Here is a 22,941-nt window from a genome sequence, read left to right on the forward strand (position 1 = left end):
AGAAAAGTCGATATTGTTTCACTTTACTGATCTCGAAGGAGAGAAGCAAAGGGGAAAAGCATGGATGGGGCCTACGGGGAGAGATGGGAAAATGTGCCAATGAAAATGGTGGCCAAGAAATAGGAGCAGAGCCCTCTCCTCGGCATCGGCATGAAGCTTGCTTAACACAGAGCACACCGAAAGGATTCTGAACCTCCTTGCTAATGTGTCAGCTCTACCCGCCGTATATATGGATATTCCAGTGATCTGTGAACCTTTCTGACCTAAGACTCATGGGACAGTCATTACCAATCCCGTTGGATGAAGGGGACTAAAAGATCTCTGCTGTCAGGCACTGGGTTCAAAGTCTCCATAGCACATAGCACAGGGTCTGACACATAGTAGGTGTTTAATAAAATGCTTATAGACTGCCTCAGTCTGGGTCAGTACATTGTATTCAAGCTTCTCTCTTCGGATCGGTAAGTCTTCTGCACATCCTGACATGGCCTCAGTCTTTAGGTAAATGGAAGTGCTGGTTGTCTACAGATTGGCCCATGAACCAAAGCAACCAAGTCACCGAGCACTAATTAAGCACTTACTAGATGCCAGGCAAAACCACCAAATCCTTACCATGAAAGCACCAAAAATCCAAGGAGGAGAATGAATCACATGGTCTTTGTTGAACCAGACTGGCAAGGTCCATCCCAGCTTTGGACTATATGAACCCGCCACCTTAATTACAAGGTCCTCAGGGACACAGTCACACCTAGTCAGTAGGGTCTGAGTGGGGCTTTGATTTTAGTCAATCAAGCAACACTTACAAAGTACCTACTATGTGCCAGTCACATTCCCACATGGTGAGGATGTCGTGAAAAATTAAGCATCCCCTGGCTTCTAGGGGCTTAACTTCTAGAAACAGGTAAGTGGTCAAAAAATTAGAAAACTGGACTAGGAGGAAGGAATATCTGGATTCAAATCCTGCCCCCATCACTTGTTAGCTGTAGGACTTCAGGGCTCTCAGCCTTCATTTCTACATCTACAAAACAGGGATAATAGCACCTGCCTCTCAGGTTTGCAGTCTCTATTGAGATAACCTGCAGAAATTTCTTTGTGAATCTTAAAGCACTAACTCCCAAAAATGTACTGTTTTTTTTTAACCCTTACCTTCTGTCTTGGAGTCAATACTGTGTATTGGTTCCAAAGCAGAAGAGTGGTAAGGGCTAGGCAATGGGGTCAAGTGACTTGCCCAGGGTCACACAGCTAGGAAGTATCTGAGGTCGGATTTGAACCTAGGACCTCTCCTCTCTAGCCCTGGCTCTCAATCCACTGAGCTACCCAGCTGCCCCCCAAAAATGTACTGTTATAGAGAGTTCTCACAGAACAGGAAGAGGGCTGTTACAATGTGTGCCATGCAGTTTTCCAGTCACGGCAGCCTTAGGTCCTGTCTCATTTTCATCCGCCCCTCCCCATTGGCTGGGTCCACTTTTCTCCTCAGCTAATAAGAACAGCTCTGGTTAAGGATCATTGGGATGTAGACTAGAACTTGGCAACCAGATGGAAGCCCCACAGATCCCTCCTCTCAGAGCAGGTGAGCGCTGTCCCACTTCACTGACTCCCTGACCTCTGCCCCCACCTCAGCCCATGCCAGGACCTCCTCCTGTCTTGCTGGATGGGGCAGGTTCTGTGGAAGAGGCCAGAGTGGTCCTAGCAGGCATTCGAAGCTCCAGCTGGAAGAATGTTAGCCTGGCCTAAAGCAAGGACAGGTGCGGCCATTGTCAAGGCTATTGATCATTTACCTGCAATGAGCATACTTAGAGCAGCAATGAGCTCATTAGAGGACACAAGGAACCCCATTCCATTAGGCATTAATGCCAGGGGCACAGCTGTCGACTGGCTCTGGTATTTAGCTTCATTTGGTGCGTGAGAACAGGGGCTGTAATTAACCCAGGTCCTGTTAATGGGCCACTTAGGGGAGACACCCTCAAAGGTGCCTTTGTGCAGGGAAGACAAGGTGAAAAGTCTCTTATCCTATTAAGGTAATTTTGATCCTTGGGAGGGGAAGAAAGGCTGCCCACATCACGGTCAACAGCCATCAGCTGTCACCTCTGAGATAATGGGGTTGGAGAGGGGGCCTTTAGCGAGGGAAAGAAGGGCAGGCTTTTTTCAAAGTAAGGGCAATTTTTATACTACTAAGGGTGAGCATTTTCAAGATGCTCACCTTGGAGGGGGAGAATTCTCAGATGACCAAGCAGCATTGCAGACTGATTTTGTCATCATCATCCCCCATTAGCTTTCTTTTGAGGATGAGCAATAGCACAGATTACATGGACGTGAGCTGATCCATATCCCTTCTATGGCTATAACACTGGATTCTTAAAAAGGATTGGATGCCTTTTGCTTTGAGGATGGAATATTTAGTATGGGAGTTCTTAACTCCTTTTTTTTAACCCTTAACTTCTGTGTATTGGCTCCTTGGTGGAAGAGTGGTAAGGATGGGCAATGGGGGTCAAGTGACTTGCCCAGGGTCACACAGCTGGGAAGTATCTGAGGCCAGATTTGAGTTTTTAACTCTTGGTGTCAGGGAGCCCTTTGAAAATCTAGCAAAGTCTAGAGATGCTTCTGAGAATATTGTTTTTGAATGAGAAAAAATTATACAACATACTGACAGAATGAACTGCGTGTTGAAAGAAAGTTATCAAAATATTTTTCTTCTTTATTCCAAATGTTACAAAACCAAATGAAACGAGCATTTCCATATACGAAGAAAAAGAAGATCATATGAAAATGAAGTCACACATTCCCTATATGTTTAACTTACTTTTTGTGGTATTTAAATAATAAATCCTGTCCACTTCTGTCCCAGGCCCTCCTCACCCTCCCTGAAGCAAAAAAGTTATCTCCAAGGCAGTCGACATTTAGGTATAAATGACACCTTTCATATTTCACCTTTCTGTTCACTTTCTGGGAGTAAGAAAAGTACACAAAGGCACCTTTGGGAATGTCCCTCCAGGTGGCCCATTAGCAGGACCCAAGTTTTTATTCTGGGAGTTTCTTCTTCCAGGATTAATTCTGTGTAATATTCTCCCAGATCTACTCATTTCATTGTTCATTATCTCCTGCAGTTCTCCCCAAGTTTTTTTTTTTTAACCAATCTGTTCATCATTTCTTATGGTACAGTAATATTCCATTACAGTCATAGATCACAATTTGTTCAATCATTATCCAATTGATGGTCATCCCTTTGGTGTCCAATTCTTTACTACAACAAAGAGAGTTGTCATATTTTGGAACATATGGGCTGTTTCTCTCTTTCCCTGATTTCCTCAGAAATGGACTCAGCAAAGATATTGCTAGCTTCGAAGACATGCCCAGTTTTATCCTTCTTTGGCTGTAGTTCCAAATTGCTCTCTGAAATGATTAGATCAGTTTGCAGTTCTACCAGCAATGCATTAGTATCCCTGTTTTTTTACAGAACCTCCAACTTTTGTCATTCTGCTCTTTTGTCATTTTAACCAGTCTGGTGGGTGTGAAGTGGTATCTCAGAATTATTTTGGTTTGCATTTCTCTAATCAGTAGTGATATAGAACATTTTTTCATATATCTATATATGGCCTTAATTTATTCACCCAAAAGTTATTTGTATCTTTTACCCATTTATCAATTGAGGGATGGCTCTTACTCTTATAAATTTGACAGAGTTCTCTATATATTTTAGATACAAGACATCTCTATCAGACGGACTATGTCCAAAATTTCCCCCAATTTTCTGCTTTCCTTCTGATATGATTGATTTTATTTGCACAAAAACGTTTTACTTTAATGTACTCAAATTTATCCATTTTATAGTTCACAATGCTCTCCATCTCTTGTTGACTCATAAATTCCCCTTCTAACCATAAATCCAATAGGTAGCATATTTCTTGTTCTAATTTACTTGTGGTATCTCCTTCTATGTCTAGATCTTGTATCCATTTTAATGGTATCTTAGTGAATGGTGTAAGATGAAGTGGTTTATACCTAATTTCTGATAAAATATATTCCATTTATCCCAGCTATTTTCACCAATGATTTCTTATCCTCAAAAGCTGGATCTATGATTTTGTCAAAATACATGATAACAATAATCTTTTGCTGCCGTTTGTTGTTTGTCTGTTCTGTTCCACTGATCTACATTACCATTTTTTAAGCAGTACCAGATAGTTTTGGTAATTACTGCTTTATGAAACGATTTAAAATTTGGTACTTTTAAAACGCCTTCCTTTATGTTCCCCCACTCATGTATTCTTTTGATATTATTTATCTTTTATTCTTCCAAATCAATTTTGTTATTTTTTTTCCTAATTTTTAAAATAATTTTTAGTAATTTAATTAGGATGTCATTGAATAGATAGGTTAGTTTAGATAGGATTGCCATTTTAATTACATTAAATCTGTCGAGAGTCACAAACAATGAACAATTATTTAGATTTGACTATGTTTGTGTAAAAACATAGTTTTATAATTACGTTCATGTAGTTTCTGGATTTCTTTTGGCAGGTTTACTCTCAGATATTATATTGTATCTGTGGTTATATTAAATGAGGCATATTTTTCTAACTCTTCTTATAGGACACTGTCAGTAATATATAAAAATTCTGATGTATTATGCTGACTTATTTTATATACTGCTGCTTTGTTAAAATTATTGATAGTTTCAATTAGCTTTTTTTATTTAAATTTCTAGGATTTGCAATATTTACCATAATGTCATCAGTAAACTGAAATAGTTTTATTACCTCTTTGCCCATTCCAATACTTTCAATTTCTTTTTTTTTTCTCTTATTACTATTGCTAGCATTTCTAATACTATTTTAAATAATATTGGTGATAATGGGCATTTTTATTGCACTCCTGATCTTATTGAGAAGGTTTCTAGCTGTTCCCCATTACAAATAATACTTCCTGATGGTTTTAGGGAGATGTTCATATAATTTTAAGAAAAAAAAAATCAATTCATGCCTATCCTTTCCAGTGATTTTAATAGGAAGGAGTGATTTATTTTTCCAAAGGCTTTTTCTGCTTTTATTGATATAATCTTACGTTTTTATTACTTTTAGTATTGATATTATCAATTATGTTGTTAGTTTCCCTTATATTAAATCATCCCTGTATTCATACTATAAGTCCTGTTTGATGACAATATATTACCTTTGTGAGATATTATTGTTGTCTCCTAGCTAGTGTTTTATTTAGAATTTTTGCATCCATATTCATTAATGACATTAGTCTACTATGTTCTTTCTTTCTTTTTTTTTTTTTTTTGGCTCTTCCTGGCTGAGGTATCAGCACCATATTTGTTTCATATACTCATATATTCATAAGAGGAGCTTAGTGAAACTTCTTTATCTTATTATTTCCAAAAATGGTTTAATGTTGGAATTAGTTAATACTTAAATATTTGGTAGAATTTTCTTTTAAATCTGTCTTGTTCTGATGACATTCTTTTGGAAGTTCATTTATGGATTCTTCAATTTCTTTTTCTAAAAAGAGGTTTATTTAGGTTAGGATTAGCTAGTCAATTTATTTTTTTATAAATATTCTTCCATTTCTCTTTCATTGTTAAATTTGTTTTCATATACTGGAGCAGAACTCCTAATAATTATTTTAATTTCAACTTCATTGGTGTTATAGTCACCCTTTTCATCTTTAGAAGTTGTGATATTGTGCTCTTCTCTTTTTTTTATTATATTAACCAATGGTTTATCAATTTTGTTGATTTTTTTTTTTAAATTTCAACTGCTGGGTTTAATTTTTAATTCAATGGTTTCCTTACATTTGATTGTATTGATCTCATGTTTAATTTTCAGGATTGATAATTTGGTCTTTGGTTGGGGATTTTCAATTTGTTCTTTTTCTATTTTTTTTTAATTGCATTCCCAATTCATTGATTGTTTTTCTATTTTATTAATATATCCATTTAGAGATATAAATTTTCCTCTAATTGTTGCTTTTGTTGTATTTCATAGGTTTTAGTGTGATGTCTCATTATTATCATTCCATTTTAATAAAATTATTGTTTCAATAATTTGTTTTTTTAATCCACTCATTCTTTAATATTAAGTTATTTAATCTCCAATTAGTTTTTAATTTTCGTTTCCATGCTGCCTAATTACATACAATTTTTACTGCATTGTGGTCTGACACAGTTGCATTTAATATTTTGCTTTTCTGCCTTTACTTATAATATTTTTCTGTTCAAGTACATGGTCAATTTTTGTGAAGTCGTCATGTAGCACTGAGAAGGTATATTCTTTTCTATTCCCACTCAGTTCTCTAGAGATATCTTTCATATTTATATTACCTAAGATTCTATTGATCTCCTTGACTTCTTATTCATTTTTTGATTTGATTTATCTAGTTCTGAGAGGAAGAGACTAAAGTCCCAATTATTATTATTTCATTATGTATTTCCACTTATAATTTTTTTTTATTTTTCCTTTTAAGAAATTAGATGCTATAATATTCGGTGCATAGAGATTTAAAATTGACAGCACTTTGTTATCTATACTTCCTTTCAATATAATATAGTTTCCCCATTTATATTTTTAATTATATCTATTTTAGCTTTAACTTTGTCAGACATTGTCATTGTTACCCCTCCCTTCTTTGTATCAGCTGAAGATAGTATACTCTGCTCCAACTCTTTATTTTTAATTGCATTTGTACCCGATTTTTAAATGTGTTTTGTGTAATTAACGTATTTTAAAATTTTTTTGATGCATTCTACTATATATTTTCATTTTATGAGGTAATTCATCCCATTTATATTTGATATCATAATTAGTAGCTATGTATTTTTCTCCATTCTGTTTTTCCTCACTGTCTTTCTCTTTCTTGTTGTTGTTTCCCTCCACAGTTATCTAATTTCTTCTTTCTACTTTCTCCCCAATTCACATCCCTTCTTATAATCCTTCCCTGATCCTCTTTCTTGGCCTTTCTAGTTTCAAATTAACCCACTTTTCTGAGGGCCTCTCCTTTATCTTTCCCCCTTCCTTTTAGCTTCCATTTTATCCATCTTTTCAAAAGTCCCTTCCTTATCTCCTCACCTCATCCCACATTTATTGATATTTAATCTTTTCTAGTATTCCTTGCTTTTCTTATCCCCTTGGTCTCCTTTTCTTAGTCCCTGAGCCCCTTAAGAATACTACCTTTCCTTAGTTCCTCCTTTGTCCTATTCCAGTACCTCTCTTAGCCCACCCTTTACCCTTCTAATTGTGTATGCTGTTCTCTTTGTATCCCATATCTGATAAGAGTAGAGTTCTAGTATTAATAGTCCTTCACCATTCCTCCATTCTCCATGGCAGTTATTACACCAATTCATCTTCCATTTGACATATCCACTCTACCCTACTCTTCCTGATTTACTCTACTACTATTTAGATCCATTCTATTAAATCACCTTGGCTTCAAGTTTTCCATCCTTACATCCTCCTTTAAAATACCCAAGCAATGATGCCATTCCTAGAGGTCCTAGATAACATATAAATAAAATATTTTTACCTTTTGGGTCACTTATGATTAGTCTTTCATTATTACCTTTGCATATTTCTTGTTGGTCAAATTTGCTACTTAGTTTGTGCTTTTTTTCCCTAGGAAGAGCCATTTTTTTACCTTTTATAATTATGGTCAGTTTTGCTAGATATGCTATTCTTGTTTGTAAGCCCAGTTCTTTTGTTCTAGGAAATTATGAGTTTCATGCCGTGTGTTCTTTCACTGCTGTGGCTGCTAAGTCTTGTGCTATTCTACATGTAGCTCCACAGTATTTAAATTGCTCTTGTGCTTTTTCCCTTGTTGACTGTAGCATTTTTTTCTTGACTTGGGAGTTATAGAATTTAGCAATGATGTTCCTGTGGCATTTTCATCTTTAAATCTCTTTGGGATAGGTTGTAATTGGTATATATATATATTTTTTTACTTCTGTTTTACACTCTGATTCTAGAATTTCTGGAAAGTTTTCCTTGATTATTTCTTGGATTGTTTATTGTAACTTTCTGGAAATCCAACTATTATTATATTCACACTCCTTGATCTATTTTCCAGATATATTATTTTTGTGATGTTTCCTAATCTCTCCTATTAGTTTATTCTTTTGATTTTGCTTTATTATTTCTTCCTGTCTTAGAAAATCATTAGTTTCCTTGTCCATTTCTAGTTCTTAGCTGATTATTTTATTCTGTGAATTTCTGGATCTCTCTCTTTTTTTCCTTTTGGATGATCTTTCCTTCAAAATTGATTTTCTTTTCTTCTTTTTTTTGTAGTTGTTCCTTAAATTTCTCGTTTGTTTTTTGAGGTCTTTTTAAAGCTTTTCCAAAAGCTCTCTTTGAGCCTATGGCCCTTTTCTAGCATTTCCTCAATTTTTTGAAGTAGGTATTCTTACTCCATTGTCCTCTGAGATTGAACGAAGGTCTTTTCTCTCTCCAGAATAGCTATCAATAATTGGGTTCTTTGATCTTTGGTTGCTTCTTTTTTTTTTAATTTTGGTGGCCAGGCCAAAGACTTAATTATTGTCTTTTTCCTGGACTTTTAGTTTTCCTATACTACTGGGTCACATTACCTCAGGATGCAGGATTTGTGTGTGTGTGTGTGTGTGTGTGTGTGTGTGTGTGTGTGTGTGTGTGTGTTTGTTTTTTTTCCCTGGGCATTATTTAGTTATACTGATTTTTATAGTCCAAAAGCAGGAGTGTCTGGGTCCTCTACTCAAACCCAAGTATGTGACTGGTCACAGGTGCTGCAATCTAGCTGGAAGGCAGTTATGCCACTGCAACTGCAATCAGACAATCTACCTCCTGTGTGTTGGCAACCATAAACCCCACTCTCCTGGGAGTGATCACAGCTGATGGAGTCCCAATCTCTCACATTCACCACTACAGACTCCTTCCTCACTCCTCTTCTCCCACTGCCCTGGGACCCAGGATCACACCTGCCTCTGGACTATAAAAATCAGTATAACTAAATAAAACCTTTCTCAATTCTCCAAAATCCCTTGCCTGCCAGCAAGGAGGCCTGAAGTCCTGCCCTTAGCAACTGGCGCTGGTGGACTCTGTGGTATCCAGCCCTTAATCCCAAGCTGTGGGTCAATGTGAGTCTACCGATTCTGAGGCTCCTATCAACGCAGTTGCTCCCAAAGCCCTCCACCTGCAGGTTCCAGCAGTGTCCACTCATATATATGAGCTGCTGGACCAGCAAATAAAGTAAGATTGTCAATCCTGCCCTCAGGTATTATATCAGTGATTCCAAGATGTTTGCTTTATGCCTGTTTCCAGGACCTGAACCAGTGGGACTGAGGCCAGAGAATTCAGAAGCCTTCCTCCCTATTTATCCTTGGCTATTCAGCTTCATTTCCAATTCCTGTCTGTTTTTGCTGCTTTTAGTATTGATTTTGTGGAGTTATTTTTGTTTGTTTGTATAGGATATCGGGAGGGCAAGGAAGCTTCACACTGCACTCTGCCATCTTCCCACTTCAAAAATAAAATGAATGTACAGAGTTCCCAAAATTTATCTCTGTGGACCCCAGGCAAAAAAACTCATTCATTAGAGTGACATCTTTCATCCTTTAAATGCCTACCATCCCAAATAGAGTCATATCCATTCAGTATGAGTGGGTTCCATAAACTACAGGGAAGGTTGACTCCAGTTCAGAAGGGAACTGGGAGACCAGTTGGTCCAACCAGTAGTCAACATAAATTCCTTCTACACCTCACCAAAAAAGCAGTCATGTGTCCCCCCTGAAGATTCCTAACCATTGACTAATTACAGCATCATGCCTTATATTCATAATGCCCAGTGAGGAGTGAGCACAACTTCCTGAGGATGCCCAATTTCACTTTCAAATGTTTTAATTCGTAAAAGTTGGATTTTTGTCATTGCTATTCTCCTCTTCTTAAGCCAGATTCTATCCCTTTGCAAATTCCACACTTTCCTTCAAATTCATTCCTCTCTAGCCAAAAACAACATTCCCTCTTCCCACCTGATACCCTTTCTAGCATTTGGAGACCATTCTAATGCTCACTCCACCCACTACCACTCCTACTGCTAGACCTCTTCTCTCCATGTTTGTGCAGCATCTCTAGCTCTTTCCATGAATCCATGTAAGGCATCATCTCCCTGCCACTCTGTGCTGGTTTCTTTCCAAGTTCTAAATATCCTCTCAAAAGTGGAGTCCTCAGAAATTAACTATGTCTGACACATAAGACCTCACTCTTATTGGACAGTAGTTTTCTTTGCCCCTAGGTTTACATTGCTAACCCACAGTCATCTTATTATTCCTTAAGGCCTTTGGTTGGACTTGGTTGTCCCAATTCTAGCCTGCTGAGATCATGTTAGGCCTGGGTTCTGTCACTTAGCATTTGACTTTGAAAGGAATCCACAATAAGAAAGATTTCCATATGCAAAAAGGGGGCAGATATAGTTGACCAGCAGTCCAACTTGGAGTTTGGAAGACCTGGTTTTGAATTCCACATTGGTCTGGGCAAATCCCTTCAAAACTCAGTTTCCTCATTTGTAAAATAGAGATGATCATAATGCATATCTCAAAGGGTTGGCATGAGGCTAAAATCAAGGACTGTATTTTGAAAAACTCTTAGCAAACTTTGAGGGATCTTATCCATGTCAGCTATATTTTGATAGGCACTTGCATTTTCAAAGTGTTTTGCAGCCATTATCTCAGGGAATCTTTATAAGAGCCCTTTAAGGTAGGCACAACTTGCTTTATCATGATTTATTCATATTTTATCAATCAAGTAACAGAGACTCAGAGAGGTTGAGGTGATTTTTTGACAGGCTATCAAATGGAGCAAGCTCTAGAGGGATCTAATTTAATCCTTTTGCTATACAAATATGGGAACTGATACCCAGAATGGGAAAGAGACACACCCAAGGTCTTACATTACTAGTAGCTGACATAGAATCCAATGTCAGGTCTTCAAACTCCAAGTCCAGTGGTCTCCATCCAGCACCCTGTTGGACACCACATTGCTGCCTCTTGGAATCTGACTTTCACTATTGTAAATATGCAACCCATTCACCCAGTAGGTGAACTACAATTCTCTTCCCCTACTCCTCATCATGAGCAATGCACTTTCCAACCATAAAAATAAGTTGTGATGTAGAAAGAGAAATATTTTTCAACAGTGAAAGCTGACCTCATCATAGAGATATGTCAACACTCATGAGAGAGGAATGTAAAGTAACTGGCCAGATTTACATAAACCACATACCTATTGGATACAGGCAACCCCAACAAGTAATGTGTTCCTTCCAAGCTATCTAGCACCTAATTACATTGTATATAAGTGTATTTAATTATTTTGTAAATACTTTGTATATAGAAAAATGCATAGCCTATATATAGTATATTCTATATAGTATATATTCTATATACTTGTCTCCCTCATTTCAATGTGAGCTCATTGTGAGTAACTTTTTTTCATTGTTTATGTTTTTATTCTCATTATCTGGCTCAGATATTCATTACCTTAATAAATATTGACTGATTAATTAATGGTAAGAGCTCAATAAATACTTGAGTGGCCAATTGCCCCAAAAGTGGATATTATTCTGCACTGAAATACATTGTTTTGCCTATCATGATGGATAATGAAAATTGTCTCTATTTGTCCTAGATAGACATCTTTTTATGATGCCCCATAATGGCTTGAAAGGGACCATGGGATGTCTAAAGCTACACCAAGAACATGGAACCCACAACAGGTGTTCTGTGAAATATTGTGAATCTATAGCTCACACACATTCTTGGCTATATTCTGGGAGGTTCTCTTCTGCATTGACCACAGAAGGATGATTTCTTTGGTCACAAAACTTTAGAAATTTTTCTACCAAGGCCAGAGGGGTCTCAATCAACCTTGTTGGAAAAAAACTTCCGTAGTAGCAAATTCTTTCCTCAAAGCCTTAATGGAAGGAAGCTCCTTGAAGGCAAGATCTATCTTCAGTTTGTTCTGAGTAAATGATTGAATCCTTCTGAGCTGTGGGATCATCCCGTATCTGATGGTACTAATATCACTTCCTCTGTTCATTGTTCAAAGCCTTTCATAATCAACTCCCATCTTTTTTCCAGTCTTCTTACATCTTATACATTTCACTATCCCTCTATCCTCTGCACTCCAGTAACATTGGCTTCAAATAAGGTCCTTCTTCCATATCCAGACTCCAAGTATTTTCACTGACTGTTCCACTCCCCCATGTGCAAAAAGTACCACCTCTTCATTTCTGCCTCCTGAATTCCTTGGCTGCCTTCAATTCTCAACTAAAATCCCATTTTATACAAGAAGGCTTTCCTGATCCCCCTTAATTCTTTCCTCAGAGATCATCTCCAAATTACCATGTGTGTATGTTTAATCATTTTTTTTCATAATTGTTTGAATGCTTCCTTCCTCAATCAACAGAGCTTGTTGAGAAGCAAGAATTGTCCTTTTGCTTTTCTCTCTAATCACAATCTATAGCACAGTGCCTGGCACAGAGTAAATAGTTAATAAATGTTTGACTGGTTGACTGACTGGTATTAGCAACCTCTGAGGGTCATTGCGAGAGTTTATTGGGGACAGAGTAAATGGGACCTTAAGGCTGGAGACAAAAAGCATTAAGTTAAAATTTGATCTCAGATACTTAGGAGCTTTGTGACCCTTGGGGGCAAATTACTCAACCTCTTTTTGCCTCAATTTCCTCACCTGCAAAATGGGAATAATGTCAGCACCAACTTCCCAAGGTTATTGTGAGGATCGAATGAGAAAATATTCATAAAATGGTTGGCAAATCTCAAAAAACAGTAAAAATGTGGGCTATCATTAGCTAGCTATGATAGAGGGTGATGGTGATGATGGTGGTGGTAATGGTGATGATGACTGCTATATCTCTTTCCTACCTGTCATTTTGGATTAGACAAGCGATTCTGTGGGTATAGGAAACTCACTGGCAAGGAAAATCCTTCTATCAAAGCAGGTCAGAAACTCCTCTGCCACTTCAAGCTTTAGAGAGTTGTGAAAAGTTTAGTGACTTGTCCACAGTCCCTCAGACATCATGTGTCAGAAGTAAGAACTGAAATCAAGACTTTCTTGACTCCAAAATTGGCTTTCTACCCACCAGACACAACGCCTCTTTCCTATATTAAACTAGAATACTAAATAGTTTCAATTTATTTGGATTTCAAAAGTAGTTTATTATGTTCAAAGTATTATATACATAAATGCATATGTACACACACACACAGCATGAGTGACAAAGAGTAAACACTAATTTTCAGAGATGAGGAAATAAAGACATAGATGAGAGATATAACTTTCTTCCAGGGAATCGTGACGCAAACACAGAGCTAGAACTAGCAACCTCTTGGCTCAGGCCTGAGCCCGAGGTGCCATTTCTCCCGAATCCAAGTTTAAAAAAGTTGGACACCCCATGGCAGGACTGTCCCCTGCAGATGTCAGTTGAAGGTAGCTGACAAAGGGATCTTCCTGATTTTGTTGCCAGATTCCTATTTCAGAGCCTAAAGTTATTACTCCTCAAAGACTATCAGGACAAGGATAAATGCCTTCAGCTCATTCAAAGAAGTCTAAGGGTAGAGGTCACAATAAATACAGAAAACAGTCATGGAACTCCTCTTAAGAGAAATACTATAAAAGAGATGCCACAGGGCAAATTGGCCCAAGAGGTTTAATTGGCCCAAAAGTTGTGATCTCCTTTGGGATGGTAGGGAAACTCCTGGAATTCAATGTAGCATAGATGTGAAGCTGGGAGAAGCCCCAGAGAACATCTAGTCCAAATTCTTTATTTTATCGAGGAGATTAAGACCCACCAAGAAAAAGTTCCAGTTCTCTCATTCAAAATCCAGCAATTTTTCTACTCTATCAGCCAAGGGACCCAATAGATGGAGGACCAAACGTGAAGTCATGAAGATGTGAATTCAAATCTAGTTTCAGACATTTACTAGCTTTGTGACCCTGGGTCATTTAATCCTTTTTGCCTCTGTTTCCTCATTTGTAATGAGCTGGAGAAGGAAATGGCAAACTGCTCCAGTATATTTGTCAGAAAAACCCCAAATAGAGTCACAAAGAGTCTGAGAGTTCTGAAATAACTGAACAACAACATTTCAAATAAGATAATAATTATAAAGTATTTGGCATAGTACCTAGCACGTTCTATTATGTTGTGAGCCTGAGGGACTGGGAGAATGATGTTGCCTTCTACATTGATAGGGAAGGTGAGAGAAGGGGCTAGACAGAAATACTACGAGTTCTGTTTTGAGCATACCGAGATTCAGATGTCTATTGGATATCCTGTTCAAGATGTCTGAAAGGCAGTTGGAAATGGGAAACTTTAGGTTACTAGAGAGGTTGGGGCAGCATGAGTAGATTTTAGGATCATCAACCCAGAGAGGGAAATTAAAGACATTAGAGCTAATGAGATCACCAAGTAAAATAGGATACAAGAAGGAAATAAGAAAACCCAGACCAAAACCCTGAAGGCCACCTGTGGTGGTGAGGGCATGATCTGGAAGAGAGTCCAGCAAAGGAGACAGGGAAGGAACAGTAAGATGGATAGAAGGAGAATTAGGAGAGAGCAAAGTTCTAGCACCTAGAGAAAAGAGAATAGCAAGGAAGAGGGAATGAGTTGCAAGGTCAAAAACTGCAGAGAGAGCAAGGAGAATGAGGCCTGAGAAGAGAGGTCTTTGGATTTAGTAGCTAAGGAATCATTTGTAACTTTGTGGAGAAAGACTTGGTGGGATATTAAGGTTGGATATTCAGGGATTAAGAAGAGAGTGATAGAAGGGAAGCAGAAGCACCCATTAGAGATAGGATTTTTAAAGGAATTTAGCTAGAGAGAGCAGAAGAGATATAGAATGATACTAGGGATGGAAGGGCCAAAAAAAAGGTTTTTTATTTTCTTTCAGGATAGAGAAGAAATGTGCATGTTTGTAGATAATAAGGAATGAGTGAGAGAGAGAGAGAGATGGAAAATAAATGAAAGAGTTGGAATGATAAGTGACAGGGACAATCTTTGGAGAAGGCAAGATGGAGCAGAATCGATTAAAGAAGAGAGGTCAGCCTTGATAAGGAGTCTCTAACCATGTCTAATGGGGACAAAAGAGAGGCAGAAGGCACATGAGTGATAGGAGATGACAGAAAGGGGAGAAGAGGGAACTCACCAACAATGGACTCAGTTGTTGGATTTTTTCTGTAAAACGAGACAAGGGTCTCAACTGAGACAATGCGAGTGGAGAAGCCACGAAAGATCAAATCAGGTCCTGACTCCAAACCCTACCTGCCCTTGTAGCCTTCTATGAGGAGGTTGTGGCATCTCATCTTAAACCAGGACAAAAAAATAACTTGGACCTGAGCAGCTGTGGAAAAGGATCTCTTAGATATTTACACATCAATATACAACACAATTCTGTGTGGCACAGACAGGCATGGAGAATTGTCTGCAAAGTGATGGCCTTTACATCCACTTCATTCTTCTGCTTCACCATAATGACATCTAGCACAGTAGCCATGGCAAATTGGTGAGGACACAGAATGGAATGAGGGAAATTGTATAGGAAGCCCAGATCTGCCAGCTATGGGACCTTTGACAAATTCACTGGACCTCTTTTGACTTCTGTTTAATCACTGTTGAAATAAGGAGTTGGGCTAGAGTTGGCTATCTCAATCTTTTTCTATATATAAGTCATGGTCTTATATGGTAGTCAGCCTGAGGAGGTCCATGAACCCTTTCTCTTAACCATTTTTAATGCATAAAATAGAATATATGGCATTATACAAAGAGAATCAATTATATTGCAATATGGTTAACAATATCATTTTTAAAGAGGTTGCCTATGCCCAAAAGGGCTATAAAACTGTGCAGATACTTTGATTCATCAATACCATTACTAGGTCTGTAACCCAAAATGATCTTTTTAAAGAAAAAAAAAACATTTCTATACACAAAAAATATATAGAGCAGCTCATTTTGTGACAAAGAACTGGAAATTGAGGGGCTGCCCATCAATTGGGGAGTGGCTGTGATTATGATTAGGATGAAATACTGTTTTCTAATACGAAATGACAAGCAGGTCAGTTTCAGAAAAACCTGGGAAGACTCCCATGAATTGATGCAAGAAGAAGGGAGCAGAAGCAGCAGAACATCATACATAGTAACAGCCATATTTTATGATGAACGACTTTGAATGGTCTAGCTATGCACAGCCATCAAATGATCCAAGGCAATTCTGAAGGACTCATGCTGAAAAATGCTCTCCACCTCCACAGAAAGAACTGGTGGAGTCTGAATGCAGATTTTTTAAACTTTCTTTACTTGTTTGTTTGTTTTGGAGGAGGCAATAATCTGTGCTTTCTTTTACAATATGACTAACATGGAAATGCTTTGCATGAGCTTTAAATATACAACTCTTATCAAATTGCTTCTCACTAAGGAAGGAGAGAACATAGGGAGGGAGGTAATGGGAAACTCAAAATTTAAAAAAAAAAGTTATGAATTATTTAAATATATGTAATTGTGAAAAACATTTTAAAAAGGTTCATCTACCCCAGGTCAAACCCTCTAGGGTCTACAGTCTGAGACTTCTCCTAGCTCTATGTGCACAGCCTGGAAAATCTTGCTTGATCTTCCTGTATCTTGCTATATCCACAAAGCTGTTTTTTAATCCTTATTTCCTAACAGCCTTGCTCATGTGCGCAGACACACACACACACTCACACACACACACACACACACACACACACACACACACACAGAGCTCTCCATGATTGTCATAATCATACAATGTAAAAAGGTCTTTCTAATTTATTTATGCTCCTTCCGTCTGCAATTGTTTACTGAATTTCAAACTATCCTTCAAGGCCCAACTCAAATGCCTCCTCCTCTGCCAAAGCTCTCATTCCCTTAATTGGACTGGTTCTTTCCCTCCTCCCAAATGACCAGTGTTTTGTTTGCCTTGGTACTGTTTATTAGTTGATGTTCTGCTTCTGGGTGAAGCTCTCTTATCACCATGTCAAGATGACATGCTGCCTCAAAGGTGTTTGTTAACATCAATAAGACACTTCAGACAACGCATTTAACATCATCATTTACAGGAGGCTGTGGGGTAGAGTGGAGAAAGCACACTGTCTGTCAGGTCAGATGACAGCTACAAAGGGCAGAACAATATAAAATGGTAGTGGAGATGGATGGAAATGGAAGGATCAAACAAGATGTGTGTGTTTGTTTTTTTTCAGGATAGAGGACGATGGCCATACCTGTAGGTGACAGCAAATGAGCCAATAGAGAGGGAGGTTGAAAATAAGTGGAAGAACGGGGATGACAGGGAAGACAATCTATTGGAGGGGGAGATGGATGGACTAGGATTGCTGTCTGTCGGCCAAGGATACCTGCTACCTTTGTGACAGTGGGGAGCTCACAACACTGATGTTGGAAAGAACTTTCTCACAAAGAGAGCCCCCACCGAATAGAATGAGCAGCCAGGAGTGGGGAGCTCTTGGTCACTGAAGGTCTCCAGCAAAGATTAGAGAGCCTTTTGTTGGACATGTCATAGACTGACTTCTTTGGGAAAGTAAGGTCTCTCTCTGATATTCCCACTAGCTCTGATGTTATCTGATTGAAAGGCTTGGCACAACTCATTCCTAAAGTCCTTCCCAGCTCACCTTTTTTTTTTTTTATCTCTCCCTCATCTATCCAGGACATGCACACAGAAGTATCTATTAAATGTCTTCTGAATGAAGAGATTCCAGATTTTTAAAGTTTTGTCTCTGAATGGGGTAAATGCTTGACAAGCTTTTAAGTTATTGAATTTGATCAAGAAGAGCCTTGAGTGTCGTAGCTTGGGTCCTGTTTTCCCCTGAACCAAAGGAAGAACTAAAGTAGAGAAAGCTACAGGCTGGCTCTGGGGGAGGAAAGTCATTGTAGCCCTCTTTGCTATATGCAGTGTCTGTCACATTCACTTTGAGTAGGTGACCTCTAAATTCTGACACCCCCCCCCAGCCTCCACCCATGCAATGTTCAGCAAACTTCTCTTTTCTGAAGTATAACTAGGAAAATCCATACAGGAAGGAGACTCAGGCTCTTGGGAACCCCTTGACATACTGAAAAACAGTTTCTCAGGGCAGCTTCAGGCCCCTGCTCTTTGGTTCTACCCATATCAGAATCCTGGAGGAACTTTGGAAATTCTCACAAATCCCTTTGGCCAAGGATGTGAATCAGGCTGATAATTATTGATTCTTCCAGGAGGTGGGCTCCAAGCAGACAGGGCTTCCGTAAAAGATGTGCCATTACGTTGTATGTATCTATTGTCAATTGTATATATTGTATGTATACAATATAATACAATACACTGTATGTATTATAAATTCCAGGCCATATAAGCAAAATAGTGTAATGGTTCCAGAGTCAGGACAGTGCTGGATTCAAATCCAACCTCCGGCAATTTTCACCTGTATAACCAATGCCAGAGCGCACTTGATTTCTCTGAACTTCAGTGTCTGCATCTTTAAAATGGAGATAATGACATTGGTAGTACCTCACTCAGAACTGGTGGGAGGATTAGAAATTGTGCATTGTCTCCCCTAGCTTATAAGCTCATTGAGGGCAGGGACAGTCTTTTTTTTATTATTATTAATTATATCCCCAGTGCTTAACACAGTATCTGGAGTATTTAGGAGCTTAATAAATGTTTACTGGACATATTAGAGAGGTAGATAGGTAGGTGGATGGAGATGGATGGAAAAAGAGATAAATAGGTGTAGATGATTGGATCGATAGATTGATAGAGATAGATGGGTACATATAAAAAGATGTACATTTAAAAAAGGGTATAGATGCTACAGATGAATAAATGGGTAAATGAAGACATAAAAAGGCAGCTAAATTATAAAACAATATACTATAGAGATAGAGTTTCATATAGCAATAAATTCATTGCAAATATGATTAGAAAGAGAGAGGGAGGGAGGGAGGGAGAGACCATTCGGTGGTACAGTGGATAGAGCACTTGACTTAGAGCTGGGAAGACCAGAGTTGAAATCTGGCCTCAGATGTGACTACTTGTATGATGGTGGGCAAATCATTCAACCCTATTTGCCTCAGTTTCCTCATGTGTAAAATGATGTAGAGAAGTAAAATTTAAATTCCATGAGTATTTTGCCAAGAAAACTCTAAATTTGGTTACAAAAAGTAGGATATGACTGGAACGGATGAATGACAATAATTAAAAAGAAAGAAAGATTGTTCATGAAGTACTTACTATTTTCTAGGTCCCATCTTAAGTAGTACATTGGGGAGACATGAATATCCTGGGAAATGAGACAGTCTATGATCTCAAAGAGTTTACAATGTAATGACAGAAGACAGTACATAAAGAGGAGCTACAGTGAGATGTTGTGTTTAAAGTATTTAAACATTTGAAAGCATCCCATTCATTTCATAGTTTCTCTTCTGTTTTGTGGTCTACCTTGAAAATAACAGCGCCTACGAGGAGGAGCCCTGTCTTTTGGAATAAAGACTGGGTTAGGAAGGAGGAGCAAACTGGGTTTGAATCTCACCCTCCATATACCAGATGTAGGACAATGAACTCAACCTCTCCACAGTTGTATTTCTTCCTCTTTCAAGTAGAAATAATAATAATAATAATAATAATAATAATGATGATGATGATGATGATGATGATGATGATGATAATGATAATGATAATAATTGCCTAGCATGGTTGTTCTGAAAGTCCAATAGGCTCTACAGATGGAGAGGGCTTTGTCAAATCTAAGCATACATTGTTATTCCAAACATCAGTTATTGCTGGCAGCCTCGCTGTCATCTAACACTCGATAAAGCCATCATCCGTCCTGCTAATGCCACAGTTTTACCCTGACAGGCTCTAGCTGGCCAACTGAAGGCAGCCGCTCAATCAGCTTAAGCTGAAGTGGATCCAAAGTTGGTGAGAACCTGATTAAAAAGGAGACCTGGTGTTCTTGACTTTGAAAGGCTCCCTTCCCTTCTCTCACCCCTTCTTTTTATGCTGAGGAAACACTTTGAGGCTCTGAGCTCCAGAGCCTCACATACCCCAGAAGATGGACCAATTAAAAGGAAACAGAGTTCAATGGTGCTTCCTTTTAAAAAATGTTCTGTCCCTCTGAATTCAGGTTCAAGGCCATTTCTAGCTCAGAATACTTGCTGAAATGGTGATTGGGCTCAGCATGGAGAACGAGCCTTGCAAGCACAATAGAGCACCCCTCCATTCTCTGATCTCAGTTTTCCTGGGGATTGAGAACTGTTGACAACTCCCCCAGCAGTTAACCGCCTGCTAACCCCTGGGCGGCAAATCTTCAAATGGCTTTGAAATGTGGGGCAAAAGAACTGAGGGCGACGTTGGGAGGAAATGAATTGCATGACGGTGACTTTCTAAAGCTCCAAAGGAAGGGAGAGGTACCTACCTACATACATAATTGATATGTTTTATATAAGTATATGAACACATATTTGTTCATGTATCTGTTTGCACATATGTATGTGATTTCTGTGATTTCTTTATGGAGGATGAAGGAATTGAAATGATTTTTCGTCCCCATGTGTGTTTCTTCTCCATCAACTCTACAAATGCAGGACAATAAAACCACTCCTTTGGGGAGATTTTCAGCCCGACCATAAATAATGGGAGATTCCTGACAAGGGAAAAGAGTCCTCTGGAGTGTCAAGTAGACAAAGCTGAAGCTGGGGTGCACTGCTCATTAGAGATGCTGAAGGAGTTGGCTGCTGTTCCCACACTACGATTACCTGTACCCCAGCCTGGCAGCCATTCCTGGCGAATAGGGGCTCTCTCTCTGGCTCAATTCTCTCCATTTCTATGGCAACAGAGAGGCCTCTTAACTCCAAGTCTGCTTCACAGAGGCATTAAAAATGAGCCTCGGATATGACCCCAATAATCCTGGGAAGGGACGGATTAGTTGCAAGGAGTGGCTTCTTCTTAAGAGCGGAGAAGCTGGTATTGTGGACAGAGAGCAAGACTTGAAGTCAAAAGACTTATGTTTTAAACCCAAATCTTCTCATTTCCCTTCTGACCTTAGATAAGTGTTGTTGTTTTTTTCCTTTCTAGCCTCTACTTTCTCATTCATAAAATGAGGAGATTGGACCAGAAACCCTGGTATTTTGGTTACATGCATTTTTATTGGTACTCCTCTCCCTCACTCAAATTTAAACTCCTTGCAATAAGGATTGGTTATTTCTTTGTAGCACCAGCACCTCACCTTGTGTGGAGCACTGGCAGATGATCATTCAGCATCATCGATGCTTTAATTTGAAGTCTCCTCGCTCTTCCACTCTTCTCTAACCCTTGATTTTAGTCCCAGCTCCACCATGCCTTGTTCTATGCGACCTTGGTTAAATTTCTGTCAAATCTCATTCAAGAACCCTTAGCTCAAATTTATGGATGGATTGAAAGACTAGGAGAGGTCAGACTCTTCTTCCCCATACTGTAGAAGGTAGTCCCGACTTTCCTTGGAGCATTGACATAGAGATAAAAAACTCTCTGCGGACCTGGAGTCTAATTTCCTTATTTTGCAGATGAAGAAACTGATTCCCAGAGCATCAAAGCATTTGTTCACAATTCCAAAAGTTGTCAAAATTAGCTTAGCAACTTGAATCCAAGTCCTGTGAAGGCAATAGTTTTTTTCTCCACTAGCATCATGCTTTTAATTAGACTCATCCTCGTTTCCAATCTCATTCTGTGACCTTTGTGTGACTTGGGTAGGAATAGGCATCTGCGATTGATCATTTCCAGTTTGGGACTCCTTCTATCCCCAACTAATGTCAATGCTGCCCCTGAGATGAGAATTGATATTCCCATGTAAAGTGGGTGCCCTTGTGGATGTCTACGGCAAGTAGAGAAAAGGTAAATAAAAAGTGATCTCGAGGCACAAGCCTCCATTCTCTTACCTCCAGGGAGTCATCCGCATTCACCATCCAACAGTCTGTCCAGGTGGCCACAATCAAAAACCCAGCGGAGAAAAATGCCAGACAACACGCTACATACTGGAGAAGGTCCCTCATTCTGCCTGCTAAGCTGCCAGTCACTCAGTCCAGCAGGAGAACATGAGCCAAACCTCTCCGGATTGGGAACCAGGAGTCCCCCACGCTTTTCAAAGTAGCCTGACTCAGCTAGTACCTAGAGTCAGGGCACTCTCCTTCCTGTCACAGCCTTTGGAATCAGCCGTCAAGGTGCGGCCAGAAAAACCCCATGCCCTCCTTAACCGCCAAGTGGGTCAGAAAGGTCATGATCCTGAGCAAGCAGCAGCCAATCAGGAAGAGGAAAGCCAGGTCAAGAGCCAGTTAGGTCTTGGGCAGGATAGGAGAAGGACTTTTGGTGGCACTGAATGCCCAGGCTGGACGTTAAAGCATCCATGGGATGATGGTCCTTGGTCTCACAGCTCTTATGCCAGCTCTAGTAAGAAGATGGAGAGGAAGAAAGCTGTGCTCAGCTTGGAAAGTGTAAGCTGATCTCTCCTAGGCCGCAGGGGAAAGGGGCCGTTTCCCTCCCCTGCTGGCTGAGGGCTACACACTTGACTGGGCACCATTTTATTCTTAGGACTATTTTCATATTCAATCAGTACTTAAGACATCCAGGTCCCTGATGAAATAACATTAAACCAGCCCTTGCCTAGAGGGGTTTGCATTCCAAGTGAGTGGGCAGCTGGACCAGCAGGTTCTGGCTCCCAGTGAGAGGAGGGCACTGTAATGGAGATTCATGAAGGAACCAGGAGACTTAAAGGAGCCTCAGAGGAAGGGGATGTGGGAATGGAATCTAAGAAGAAAAATGAATCATGGTAATTCCCAGTATTTATAGAAAATGTATTATCTTCCAAGTGTTGTACATATATATATGTACAACACTATATATATATATATATATATATATATATATATATACTGCCT

At 39.0% G+C, this 22,941-nt stretch overlaps 1 protein-coding gene across 1 annotated transcript in view; it reads right to left on the bottom strand.

The window, feature by feature from the left end:
* The window catches only part of CLDN16 (claudin 16), a 36,735-nt gene extending 14,676 nt beyond the window's left edge, over positions 1–22,059 (bottom strand). Inside the window, exon 1 of the mRNA XM_044670884.1 lies at positions 21,946–22,059. Within this exon, the coding sequence (XP_044526819.1) occupies positions 21,946–22,059 (114 nt within the window). The remainder of the gene's footprint in view (positions 1–21,945) is intronic.
* Between the last annotated feature and the right edge of the window lie 882 nt (positions 22,060–22,941).

The sequence above is a fragment of the Gracilinanus agilis genome, chromosome 3, assembly GCF_016433145.1.
Source record: "Gracilinanus agilis isolate LMUSP501 chromosome 3, AgileGrace, whole genome shotgun sequence".
NCBI classification, from domain to species: domain Eukaryota; kingdom Metazoa; phylum Chordata; class Mammalia; order Didelphimorphia; family Didelphidae; genus Gracilinanus; species Gracilinanus agilis.